At 41.7% G+C, this 14,006-nt stretch overlaps 1 protein-coding gene across 3 annotated transcripts in view; it reads right to left on the reverse strand.

Annotated features, from left to right (window-relative positions):
* Window positions 1-14,006, reverse strand: part of ACOX3 (acyl-CoA oxidase 3, pristanoyl) — a 64,067-nt gene that overhangs the window by 45,578 nt on the left and 4,483 nt on the right. For 2 of the 3 annotated variants that reach the window (XM_084627291.1, XM_084627289.1), the window contains exons 2-5: window positions 11,069-11,253; window positions 5,909-6,142; window positions 4,619-4,693; window positions 2,173-2,262 (exon numbers count right to left, since the gene is read on the reverse strand). In XM_084627291.1, the coding sequence (XP_084483417.1) occupies window positions 2,173-2,262; window positions 4,619-4,693; window positions 5,909-6,142; window positions 11,069-11,236 (567 nt within the window). In that variant the 5' untranslated portion in view covers window positions 11,237-11,253. Of the gene's footprint in view, window positions 1-2,172; window positions 2,263-4,618; window positions 4,694-5,908; window positions 6,143-11,068; window positions 11,254-14,006 lie in introns of those variants that run through there. The other variant, XM_084627290.1, reaches the window with a different exon arrangement.

A 14,006-nucleotide genomic window follows, 5' to 3' on the forward strand; every position in this document is an offset into this window, starting at 1 on the left:
TGTTTGCTGCCACTGTAACATTTTGAAAATTGCCAGCATTTCATACTGTACTTCGATCCAACATGCTCACAACAATGAAAGTGAATTTGACAGGAATCTATTGGGCTGAGCTTTATTCTAGAACATGTGTCTAGGGAAAAGTCAGGGCAGAACAAGAGTGCGACTGTCAACCTGAGGCCTAAAATTCAGCCTCTCAACTTTCTTATAACATGAGGAGGGGAGGGAGTGCCATGGAGACACACAATGGTCTCTGGGTTTGTTTTTTTTTGTGAATGCAAAACGCTCCTGACATTTGGGCATAATCAGGCATCTTGATATCAGGCCCTATTCTGCAATGTGCTCCTCACCCCATAGACCTCATTTGCTTCAATGGGACTTTATATGTGAGGACAAGTCTTCCGTCACTGAGCTGATTGCAGGAGAGGAACATGAGGTGTTATATTGCCTAACTGACTTAAACAGAGAAAAATATATCTGCAATCATTTGCTTTCACCAATATGGAGGCCCAGTGAAGGGCAAGCTGGAATTTTTGCCTAGTTAATGGCATATACTGTGCTTATGTTTTCAATCCCTAATTCCCATTGCTTAATATTTTAGAGCCACTTTATGACATACAAGATATGTCTACAGTGAAATCACTGAGTGTGATTGCAGCTTGTATAGACATATGCACAGAAATAAGATGGATTTTATCTGAGACTGTACAACTTGCTGGACAGCTTCTGAGCAGCCTCCCTGGAGGGCTGCCACGGAGCCAGCTGCTTCGGGAGCTGGAAGCAGAAATTAAAAAAAAAAAAAAAAAGTTTTGGTTCTTCCAACACAGAATTTTTCTGAAAATGTCCCTCCCAGGGAAAATTTCACGTATCTGACATTTTGTTCCAATTCAGAATTAATCTTTTTTAAAAGCAAAATTTTTTTGTGGGATGGAAATTCCAGTTTCCACGCATCTTTATTACTACTAAAAAGTGCTAGATATGAGCAAAGTATTAATTATTGTTAATCATAGAATCATTTTGGCCTGATATCTTTATAACAGATGTGATACTCTGTATCTTGGGGGAACTCCCGGACCCCCATGTTCATCCTTGTAACATGATTGTGTGGTATCCAATGCAAAGTTTGTCATGTCGGGTCTTTTCGGAAGGCTCATGATGCACTGAGCATTGCTATTATAGTAATGTTCTAGGTTATAATTTCATGTATATAGTTATGAGGCTGAAAATGCGTCCTCATGGCTTAAAATAAGGCCAGGCAAAACTCTCCAGGAACAGAGGGGCAGTTCACAGCTCATCAGGGCACGTATGGGACAAACTCAGCCCAGCCTCACAGGAACAAAGGACACTGGCCCATGCAGCAACAAAGGATTGGCTGGGCTCTTGACTGAGTCACCCCTCTTCCCTTGGTAAGTTTGGGACTACGATGAGGTAATGCTCACCTGACCCTGAAGTGGGTGGGGGGGGCAAAGTCAAGAGGAAAGAAAGAACATGATAAAAGGAAGAGACGTTTGCCACCTACATCTACAGACACCACCACCAAGTGACTGAAGTGCTGATCAAAGGGGAGAGCCTGGCTGAAGGGCAACCAGCCAGCCTGTGGTGAGAAGCATCTAAGTTTGTAAGGGCACTGAAAGTGTTAAGACCAGCTTAGAATGCGTTTTGCTTTTATTTCATTTGACCAAATCAGACTTGTTGTGCTTTGACTTATAATCACTTAAAATCTATCTTTTGCAGTTAATAAATTTGTTTATTCTACCTTAAGCAGTGCATTTGGTTTGAAATGTGTCAGAGACTCCCCTTGGGATAACAAGCCTGGTACATATCAATTTCTTTTCATACAAGCTTGCAGCGTCCAGTGGGCATAACTGGACATTGCAAGACAGAGGTTCCTAGTGTTGTGTCTGGGACTGGAGATATTGCCATTCGGTTGCACAATCCAAGCAGTGGCTGGTCAAAAGTGCTCACTCATATGCTGGGAGCAGCTTACATGCTAGAGGCTGTGCGTGAACAGCCCAGGAGTGGGGGTTCTCACAGTGGAGCAGGATAAGGCTGGCTCCCAGAGTCGAGGATTGGAGTGACCTAGCAGATCACTGGTTCAGATAATGCCAGAGGAACGTCACAACAGAATGTAAACAATAAAGTACCAAATGTCACTTCTGTAGGTTACAGACTGACCTGTGTGCTGGGGTCGTATCTGGCAGTTGTCCGTATGCCCTTGGTATTGCTGCCATGGCTGACTTCAGTCAGAGCAAAACATCCAAAAATCTAAACCGTGAATCAGGAGGTGCAAATCAACTCAATGTTAACACGGTAACTCAAACATTTTAAAAGTCAAGAGTGTTACTCAATATGGTATTGCTGTAAAAATTAGAGTTAATAAAAATCCAGCTGCTTAGTAGGAGGTTGCATTGGGCCAAATTCATCCCTTTTGTAAGCCAGCACAATTCCTGCAATAGGGTGGCAGTGCTTTTCCACTGAGCCATCTTTCTGGCAGGTGTTGTAATCCTGCAGGGAGCTGCTAACTCATACTGGCAGGTGTAGATTATTAATTACACCCATCATATAATAAAAGTGGGACTGCCTCTTTGAGTAGAAGGAACTGTTGCCTACAAGACAGGAATGGTGGGTCAGTCTCTCTGTAGGGAAGTCATAGGAACAGCCAGTGCTTAATTTATGCCAGGGCTGAGCGTCGGCATCTTTAGGCTTGGCAGTTCATAGCCCTGGCACTTCTGAGCTTCCTGCGTCAGTTATGAATATGAAAAATTGCTTGACCCTCAGCACCTTATTGATTGAGCCCTGGTATCTCTTTCATTACAAATTAAGCACTGGGGACAGCTAGTTTGGAAAAAGATTAGGCTGTCTATGTTTTATTGAAAAATTGTCAATAATGCAAACACTTGGAAGGGGTAAACTCAGACTAAATCCAGAGTGGGTAAATTCTTTTCTTAGCAAGGTGCGAAGTCCACCGGCTCGCAATTCTACTGCATTCAATGAATTGCATTCCCTTACACTAGGGCTATATTTGGCCTGTTATCTTTATTCTTGCGCATCCTAAAAAGGCAGGGTAGTACAATTGGATTGGGGTGTGATTGGAAAGCAAGCCCGCACCGCACTCAGTCCACAGCAGCGGCTTGGCTACTGTCCCACGAAGCTGGGCCCAGCTTCCTGCTCCAAGCATTGGGACCTGGTGTGTGGAGTCAAAGAACCACTCAGGTTTGACCCAGCTGCCCCTCCAGCATGATGGAGGGGTCCCTGGGCCAAATTTCACTGCAACCCTGTGTGCCAGGTCACAACACCACTCAGTTTGAGAGCCCTTTCGAAAAGGTGGAAAGATTAAACTGAAACCTAAGGCAAAACTACTGCAACAGATACAAAGCGCTAAGCTCTATTTGATGCTAAGGGTCTTTAATTGTGTCACTAATTGGATTCATATTGGTTTAACAGTGAGCCCATCTACATAATCAACTACTTGCTACATAACATGAGCTGATCAATAAATAAGCATTTTTTTAAAAAAAAGGAATGAAAGAAAAAGATCACACAGTATTTCAAGTTAGTGGCAGTAAAATTTTGCCAGTATCGATTTCATTATGCTAGTCATCCTAAGGGAAAAAAATGAAATAAAATAAAATGCCTCTGATAAACAGGGAGTGCTCTTTCACAATAATTAATACTGTATCTAGATCTGTCACTAGTGTGATGTTTCTGGACTATGGAATGGAATGGATAATTCAACCTAGGGCTCTGACTGGGTGGCAGAGCCTGCCAATGTAGAGAAAGGTGAATAGAATAGAAGGCCTCCTCTCTCTAACAGTGTAATCTTAAATCTCCTTAAGGACAATGCCAGAGCAAGTAGCGTTAATGGCTCCAGCCCCTCCTTGAGGAGCACCCAAGCCAGTACGACACAGCATAAACAGGATGGGTCAGGCAGATTAACAGAGCCAGACACTAAGGTGGATCTGGGCTGGCTAGGACTCAGAATGTGAGTTGGTTCACTTCTGTTCCTGAAACTTAAGAGAAAGCTTAACTTGTAGTGAAGTGAAGAATAGATGAGAGTAAATATACATGTTGGCTGTCTTAAAATAACCTTTTTCTCTAATGCTTTGTTCTAATGGCTAAATAAAAATACTTTGCTTTAAGAAGTCTGTTGGTCAATATCACGAGTCACAGGTTCTGGCAGGGTGGAAATGCAGGTGCCTGAGATCCAGTCAGACCTGCAGGGTAATAAGTGGTTTGTATCCGGGCCCCAGTTTAATGATATGTCTAGACTCCAATCACAGGGTATGACTGCAGCTCAAGCAAATATTTCTGACCTACTTTTAACATCACTAGCTCAAGGCTAGCACCATGAGTAAATTACCTAGAGTTCTGGGCAGGCTTGTGTCACACTACCGTGGTTTCACTACTCTGGCACTCAAGCTAGGTCTACTCGAGCTGCAGTCACACCCTGTTATTGCAGACTGGACAGACCCTAAGAGTGGAAGAACTGCAAAATTCCACCCCGAGTCAGGTAATGGTGAAGGGCTGAACACCTGCATTCAGAGATCAAAAAGGGCCAAGAGGTGCTGCTAGCCCCTTAACCATGACAATACCCAACCCTGAAGAGTTACCCCAAAATTACCTCCATGTTGCTGGTTTGTTTCATGAATTCCTGATGCCTTTCAGAGCCAGTATTCGCAATTGCACCACTGAACACCTGAAAACAGAAAATGAGAGAGATGACTGTGAAATCTCTGTCAAAATGCTGGAAAGAGTGCTTGAATAAACACAACAATCACTAAGCATGACATTCACCCTTAGTAGGGGGCCAACAGACGCATCCAACACTTACGTCTCACTTAAACGCTATTTTCGGGGCTTAAAGTGGTGATCTGGCTTTGTGCTAGCTCCTCTGCACTGGACTGAATGTCATACGAAGTCAGAACACACTTTGCATTATACAGAAGAGAGGCCAAGGATGGAATGGGTCATGGAGACGTTGCTCCTCATGACAAGCCCAGCTTTAGGCAGCTGTAACGCAACACTCAGTGGGTTCACTGTCCACTGGCGTCTGTAGTTACAGGTGCAAAAGCCCAGTTTAGGGATGCAAAACCTTTGAAAACATACTAGCTCACTGCACGTAGTTTGGTTTTAAATGACTTGGGGTCTGACTCTGAAGTTGGCCAGCAAATCTATCCCAGATCAGCAGTAATTGAAAGCTTTTACAATCTCATGCTGTTCTAATTACAAAACAGTTGGTGGTCGTAATTCAGTTCCTGCTGGACAGCTATCTACGTCACAAAATCACAACCACAGCTGGTACTAAGTAGCAGAGCTGGCCATATAGCCGAAGAAATCATCAGTCAAATAGATCATTTAATGGACATAGAAATAGTCACTAAATAATACATTCAGCCAATGTGATTCAAACATCTCTATTGACTATCCTTACTGGAAGATTCAACTGAAGGACAAAGGATTGAGGGACAGATCCAAGGCCCATTGAAATCAATGGGAATCTTTCCACTAGCTGCAGTGATTTTGGGAGCATGCCCTGAATGAACAAAGCCAATTTCCCCTCTGACACAAAAAAGGGCTGGCCCCTCCACGATGGAGGTGAGGCTCATGTGGGGAAGTTTTCAGTATCAACACCTCTGATGCACCTGTTCTATTATCCAAGAGTGAAGTCCTGGCATTACTAAACTCAATGCAAAGGTGCGTCCCATCGATTTCAGTGGAATCAGAATTTTGCACCAAGCCTGTCCAATTCCTCACTTTTAAACAGTTTAACTCACTTTTCTTATTTAAAAAGAGATAAATAGTTGTATCGTGATATTGTTTTTAGAAAATGTTCCTCAAAGAGGGGGGAAAAAAAAATCTATGAAAATGCAGTGCAACACAGTAACAAGACTTTTCTCTGAACTGAACTTACCTGAGCATTTAACAAATATTTGGTACCTAGAGACCAATCATACATCCCTAGGCAGTTTATAAGAACCATAATTTTCAATGGCTTCTCCATGATATCTTCCAGTTTAAGAAACTCATATTCAAAGAGCCTTTTACAGCGTAGGAATGTCAGCTCACGATAATTCTCAAGGGTCACATCTTCTCCGGGGTAGCGAGCAAAGACAGGATCATTTTCAAAAGCAGAGAAGATTCTATTCTTGAGGGGAGAAGTTGGCAATAGATATTTAATACCAGAAAGTTGGACAAAGTTCAGTATTAAAGAATCAAGTTAATTTTCCTCCCTGGCTGAATTAGGCTTTCTAGCACAGCAGCTGTTTGTTCAGCCAAAATAAAGAAATAAATATCTAAATAAAATTTAAAAACACAAAAGGCTGAATTAAAACAACTGATATATGCAAGAGAAAAATATATTAAAATGTGGTTTTACAGATAACGTGAGTGCCAGATGCATCTTTCAAAGTGAGGCAGCCACACACTTAGCACTGCATGAGTCAGAAATTCCTGTAAATTGCCATTTATTAAAATTAAATCTCCACAGTACTGGATGAGTCAACATATCCCAGGAACAGTGTTAGGCCATAGTTGCCTCACATGGTTGCATTTTAGCTGCATTATTATTTGATTATTGGCAGGAGTCTAATATTGTTTTAGTGCTAGTCCTCCTTTGAGCATCAGTGTAGAGCACTGAGGATCATATTCAGGCTCTTCGCCAACTAGCAGTGGCTGTGTAATGCCATTTCAGTCATTATGTGGCCACCTATGACTGCTCTCTTCCCAGAAGGGAGCAGTTGCACAGTCCATCTAGTCCAACTGCCAACTATTGCCTCCAGGGCTGAGTTCTAGGAAGAGACTGCGCACCTTCTAATGGGCTAACTTGGAGCAGTTCCTTCCCTGGCTGACTGACTGACTGATAATCTGCCCAGGACAATTTTTAAAGGGAGCTTGTATCTGTGAAGATGTCTGTGTCTTCTTAGGCAAACAGCTTCATTCATATAATCTAAGGAGAAACACACAGTGCTTTTGGCAGAAGATGTGCCTTTCCCTGCTCTTCAGAGAGACGGTGACTGGGAGGAAAAAGAGGGAACTCTCTCTCCCCCCATGAAGACTATTGTATTAATTTTGATGAAATAAATGGGCCCAAAGAGTGAAAGGTGTTAACATGACCCTGAAACTGTCGAACATTGAACTGTTTAAACAAGGTTTGGGGTTCGGTATACAGAGATCTTTTATGTTGTCAAAGATCTCTGTATACCACACCCCAAACCTTGTTTAAACAACATAAAAGAGTGGACTGGAATGGACTTCGTGGAGACTCAAACACTGACACACAATCGTCAGGAGACAGTTGGTTGATTGCTCATCAATGATGGTGCCCCAGTGACCAATGCACTTATGGGAGTGATGATGATGATGATGATGATGATACAGAGATCTCAACCTGCTTAGTCCCATGACAAACACACCATGTTTGTCGCCTTTTATCATAACCCAGCTCATAACAATATGCGGTCTTGGTTGGCTAAGTCAGACTCTTATTAGACAGAAGGAGAAAGGAGAGGAATAGGAAAGAGAAGAAATGAAGTAGGGAAGGAAAAGGACTGAGCAAGAGACAGAGACAGTGGGTGAGTCTGTCTGTCAAAGTGTCTCATCCCAAATGGGTGTTTGGAATTCAGCCAGAGCTAGAGGAGGTGATGATGTCATGCCAGTCCCTTTCTTGGCCTGGTCAGGACTTCTCTCAGTAAATGACAAAGACCCAATGGTATTACGGGACATCCAAGGAGATGGTGGGGGTGGCAGCCATGATGGTAAAGCTTGTTGCAGCAGCTGCTGGCAGACAGCTGCTTCTTCTCCTTAATTTTCCCACCCCTAGTGGTTTTTTTTTCTTTTAAAACCCCAAAAGGGAGTGATGGGCTGAATAGCCCATCCCCTCAATATTTTGTTTACTAATTAGGCCAAATTTTTGACACCCCAGTTTTGGTCAAGGTAGATAAAAATCAATACTTTAAAATAAAATAAAAAAAACTCAATTTTTTTCATTTAAATTAAATACAGGTTATTTTAAAAAAAGTAAACCTAGTTAAAATTAGATTTGAAACTGACAATCTATGTTAAGGCCTAAACTTAATATCTATTAAAATAATTTAAATTAAATACAAAAAATAATATAAATTACTACATATTTTTGCCTAGTTTTAATGAAGGTCAAACCACTGAACTGGTAGAAGTGACTTACTAAGCACCTGGAACTAGATTTTGTTCAAGTGCTAAACCAGCTTTTGACAACAGTAGTCTTTTCTGCCGGTGCAGAGAGAATATTTTCTTCATTACAGTTTATTCAACGTGTTCAGTTCAATTACTAGATCATTCAAATTTAAGAAACCAAATGGAAGTTGAAAAAGCAGAAAACACTTGTTTTCTTCTTCCAATCTATGAATAAAAACTAGGTGTGAGAGGATGAAATCTACTAGTTCTAAAATATCGAAAGACATGGTGACCGGAAACAATCAGTTCAATTTACTAACTACAGATAATGCTTCCTCTGTTTCATAAATCAGCTAGTTTTAAATACAAACCATGTTTTGATTATTTTTTTATTAAATAAAATTAGTTTTAATATGCTGAATACATAAAAAAAGTTAAAGTACTGTTGTGCATTTTTAATTAAATATTCCATCCAAATAGTTTCTCAAATCACAGGTTAAAAAAAAAAAATCTTTTAGTAAATAAGAAATGCATCATTCACCTTTTTCTAATAAAATACGTAAACACTAACAATCTGAATAAAGGTTAACTTAAGCTTCATAATTGCTTAAATGTACATAGATATTGTGTATCCTCCTGATTAGTGAAAAGAAGCACCAAATTTAGTGTAAAGACTATATTTAGTTGCAAATCAGCATGTTTTAATGGTTACCAGCCAATGAGAATAAACCTCTCTTTAGGAAAATAACTAAAGTACAAATGCAAAACATGACTAAAATCGATGATTTAAATCAAGATTTTCTGCATGCTGATTTAAAATGATTAAAAGCAGTCATTTAAGTCACTGATTTAAAATCAGTCCACCCTGATTTTGGTCCATCGATTTCTTGTTTTATTTTTTGGTTTACCAGGCATGATCTTAATACAGTTCTTTAATTATGGTAATAGGCTTTTTGTTTAGACTAATTTTGTTTTGTTTTTGTTTCCCCTTTGCAGTTTCTCTCATTTATTGGTACATTTGATAAACTTTTAATTAGTTTTTATTAGTTGAGCTTACAATTAGGGTCAATTTGTAGTCCCAGTTATTGCAACAGTGTTATCTGCCTGTGCAGCTCTGCAACTCCCTGGTACAAAAGAGTATTTTTGTCCTTTAGCTTTTTAGTAGGTCAGCCAGACGCAGAGCAAGGTATTTACGATCCCTCTGATCTTTTAAGGTTTGTGTATCTAAAGCCCAGAGATATTTTTGTGATGCTAGCAGACCAGGTGCCAGCTCAAGCCAAAGTCCCCACATCTCAAGTGAATACTGGCAAATATATAGCTGGTATCAGTCTGGCTTGCCTGTTTGTAAGTATTGTTAAAATTGGTTCTAAGAAAGTGTTTAGACTTCATTGAATGCTTGTGACTTGATTTGTTGCATGTATTAATCTCACTTATAACATCTGTTCCCATATTGTATGGTAATATTTGAGTGGTTGTATTGTGAGCCTCTGTGACTCACCAAACAGGAGAGAGACATTAACTAGGGTGAAGTGCTGATCTTCAATAGAAGACGTTAAGTCCTGTCCAACAGGAAAGGTCTATCAGCACCAGAAGCACTATTGTGGGACATTAAAGAGGACAAAAGACGTTTGTTCTGCCCTCCTCCATGTGAAGATGAGTCATGCAAGTGGATTCCTCCCATCAGGGCAGCTTGCAGCTCAGGACATACAGCAAGAGGGGATAAAAACTCCTAACTATCCCTGCTTGGATTCTGGGGGTTGGGAGGAGGAAAGGGTTTTCTAACATAAGCAAGAAACCCCCAGATGTTTAGTCTGGGTTAGCCCTAAAGGACATATACAACTTTTTTATTATAGCAGCTCTATTATCTTTTGAAACTTAAAATTGTAACTCATTTGTGTATATATGTTTACCTGTTTTAACCTTATAAATAACTCTCTTGTTTCCTTTTCCTATTTAATAAATATTTATTAGCGTTTACTAGAGGATTGGCTACAAGCGCGGTCTTTGGTGTGAGATCTAAAGCGCAACTGACTTGGGGTAAGTGACATGGGGGTAACCTTAATATTGCTGTGATTCTTGGTGAAGGGATAATCTCTCTCAAAAATATGATCACCTGGGGGCTGCGATCGCTCAGAGTACCCAAAGGGACCGACTCTATGTTAATGCTTTTTATAGTGCCTGAAGAGTGTCCACATGATAACAGGTGGTGCAATCTAAGGGCAGGTCTACACTTAAAATGCTGCATCAGGACAGCTGCACCTGTGCTGCTGTCGCGCTAAAGTAAAGATGCTCCTATGCCGACGGGAAAACGTCTCCTGTTGGCGCAGTTAATCCACCTCCCCGAGACGCGGTAGCCATGTGGACAGAAGAAGCTCTTCCGTCGATGTAGTGCTGTCTACACGGCAGGTCAGGTCAGGATAACTATGTCAGTCAGGGGTGTATATAGGGTAGACCTGGCCAAAGTATAGAACTCACCATTTGGGATTTGTGCCCGGTCTCCTAACAGCCTGCCCTGCGGCTGGTACTCCTGCTCTTGAGTCAGCACAGGCAGCACTACAACTGGATAGGCTCTTACGCAAATATAGTAGGCCACTGCTTTGTTAATTGGAAATGGAGACTTTAATTTGGTGTCTGCTGTAATTTAGTATTGCTTCCCTATATTCATCATTAGTAGTTAAATAACAAAAAGTGATATCTGATCAGTGCATTGAAAGAAGTATTATTTAGAAGTCAGTTCTACTCTAAAAAGTGACTACATAAAAATGGTAAACCACTTGAGTGCTGATAGTCCTCCAATGCCTCTCTCCTCAACACTGACCCCTCATTTATTACTTCAACTTATGCCCTCCCCTTCAAAAATACCCTCACTTTCCCCAGACAACATAGCAATCCTTGGAAAAAAAACATGAACAAAACTTACCTTGAATTGGATGAGATCTTCTTCATCTATAAACACTGCCATCTCCTTCCAGCTGAAGGAAGCCCTCTTACGGTACTCACAAAGTGGCCCCTCAGGGAAATCTGGTAGCAACATGTCCCAAGAACTTTGGTGGCAAGTGGCTTCTTTCAGATCACTAGTCGATGCCATCTTGAATTTAAACACTTCTGCATCCAACAAGAACATATCTCCAATGAACTAAAACACTGAAAATGTCTATTTTTTCCCCACAAGTACTTTTATCAGTGGATAAAAAAGGGAATTAAAGAGTGTGTCAGTATGTACCTCAACCTTTGAGGCCCTAGGGCCCTACTACACCCTGCCACAAAAGAAGAGCAGCAAAGGTGGGTCTCAGGTCTTCTTAGAGAGGCCTCATTCGAAGCAGCCAATCAGACCCCAGTAGGCTCTGTTAAAAGGAGCTGCAGGGGCTTAGCAGCTCAATTCCTGGCTAGGGCCAGAGGGACATGGAAGGGTACTCTGCTCTAGCCAAAGGGAGCTGGACAGGCTGCATTAGCTAAATCTGTGAGCAAGAGGAGCTGAGAGCTGTAGCCCTAAAGTAATAGGCAGAGGTAAAAAGGCTTGGTTCAGGAGCAACCAAGTAAAGGAAGCAGCACATTGCTTCTATTTATAGGGTCTCTGGGTTGGGGCCTGGCATAGTGGGTGGGCCCAAGTACCCCCATCAGCTAAAGGGGAAATGGCCCAAGCCCTGAGAAGGGGATAAGGCTTATTTAGAAGCCCAAACAAAGGGCTGGAAGTTAAGGGCTCAGGGACAGGGCTGAAAGACTCTGTTTGGTGGACTCTTGGTTACTGCACCCCTCTTTCCCCCCCCTCAAAATCCCCCAAAAACAGAAACCCCAAACCTTGAGATGACCTGTCTGGAGAGTTGATGCAGAGATAACTGGTGAAGACAAAGAGGCTCCAGGGAGACAACCCTGGGGGCGGTGCTCTCTAACAGGGCAGGGAAGGACTTACAGTTAGCCCAGAAGGATCTGAGAACGGAGCCCAGAAAGGGAGCTGAAGACACAACAAGGGTTCAGCAATAGTTCTTGTTGGGCCTTTGTTACCCCAGAAGGGGTTCATTCATGCCTACTGACTGTGTTTGACTTGACTGGAGGGCTGAGCCACTGAAGATCTACCTAGTGAGGTTGGCTGCCCACAGGGGTGCCTGGAGAAAAAGAAGATGGCGGCCCCACACCCAGCTCACAGAAGTAACTTCTGAGAGGTGAGTGCATCCCATCACAAAATTCTTCATTAAATCCATACATAATCATTCAGAAGGGACAGGGACTACAGACTCAACTGTTAAGACTGGCCTTCTCTTTTTCTAACTTAACTGATTTAGTACAAGTTAAATAACTGTTTTTGATCAGATACAAATGGCTTATACACTCATTAAAATGTGAACTGAGCAATGTGAAAAAAATATAATTTATGCATATTAATAAAACTAGATAAAAGGAAGATTTAGATAAAAGGAGCAGCAGAAGAAAGTGCTGTGATTTAAACATCAGTAAAAAGATTAGCTCGCTCCCAAATGAAACACTGTAATAAAATATCAAAGCATCTCCACACATGCAAAAAAAAACAAAAACAAAGCGTAAAATGCAGGAGATGAAAGCATTTCTTTTCTTCCCTGACTTGCCAGTTAATGTTCAAACGAACTATTCCAAAGGGCATTTGTCAGTCAGCACTTTATAACCAAACATTTTATTCTCGCCGTATCACCAAAGTGACCAATGAGTGCCAGGAAGCCAAGGATCACACTGAAGCCAAACTAGACAGAAGTGATGTTGGCAGGGAGACAGAACTTTGGGGAACTGGCAGGAGCTCTGACCTCCTCTTCCATTGAGGTCATCTGCCCTTGTGTTATCCCGTACACCTATGCAAAATGCATGTAAAAATGACTGTAAAATACTACCAAATCAGCATGGTATCACTCTGTACCTGCAGTACACAGGTATAAATGAGAAGGGCAGAATCACTACCCGGCCCTTTGCATCCACAGGCTATTTAGGGTATGTCTTCACTGCAGAGTTAACTCATGCTCTTACTTGGGTGTTGCTTCTATGGCCCTTCCCATCCACACACATAAGCCCTCATGCAATCCAGACTAGCTGAGTAAAACTTTCACTCCGGGTAGTAACCCACCCACTTTGCAGTGAGACCTCAAGCTAAACCACTTGAGTGCTGATAGTCCTCCAATGCCTTCCCCCCACAATGCAATGGGAAAGTCATAGAGCGTCTCCTCTTACTGCATCACAAAGAACCATGGAAGATGCCCCTAGATATCCTACCAACACATGCTGGGGGGGGCACAGTACCAGTGAGGACACAGTAACTTGGATAGGGCTTTGCAGTGTGGATGTTCACATTGAAGACAGGCTAACCTGGGTGCTGATCACCCAAGCTAACTCTGCAGTGAAGACATATCTTCAGAAACAAACAAACAAACAAAACAAAAAACAAAACAAAAAAAACCCCAAACCATCTGCAACCATTGTATCAAGACACAGTTGCATTGAGAATAGACTAGATTAAGCCCCCCGTGAAAGGGATACCCTCGTGACAGCAGGGACGGCCACTGCATTCTAAACTTGTATTTTCAGCCACTTAAAACTTTCCCCAAAATACTGACTTTTTAGGCTGCAATGACTTAGAAGCCTAACTCCTTTTTGTAATTTCTGAAGACCTCTCCCCACCCAAGGACTAAAATTGATGTGTTCTAACATTGCCCTGGATCCAGCAAACTGTGGGTAGAAGTCTCAATAAATACCTACAAATACAAATTGTTCATCTCACAGGATCCAGACAGCTATGTTAAAATGTTACCTTCTCATCTAAATCATTGCTTTCACTATTTCCATGAAAAACCCTTCTTTTCTACCTGCTTGTAATTTTTCTCAAATATTTTCCTTTAGGC

This window comes from Lepidochelys olivacea (assembly GCF_965140295.1).
Source record: "Lepidochelys olivacea isolate rLepOli2 genome assembly, chromosome: 4".
Taxonomy (NCBI): Eukaryota; Metazoa; Chordata; order Testudines; family Cheloniidae; genus Lepidochelys; species Lepidochelys olivacea.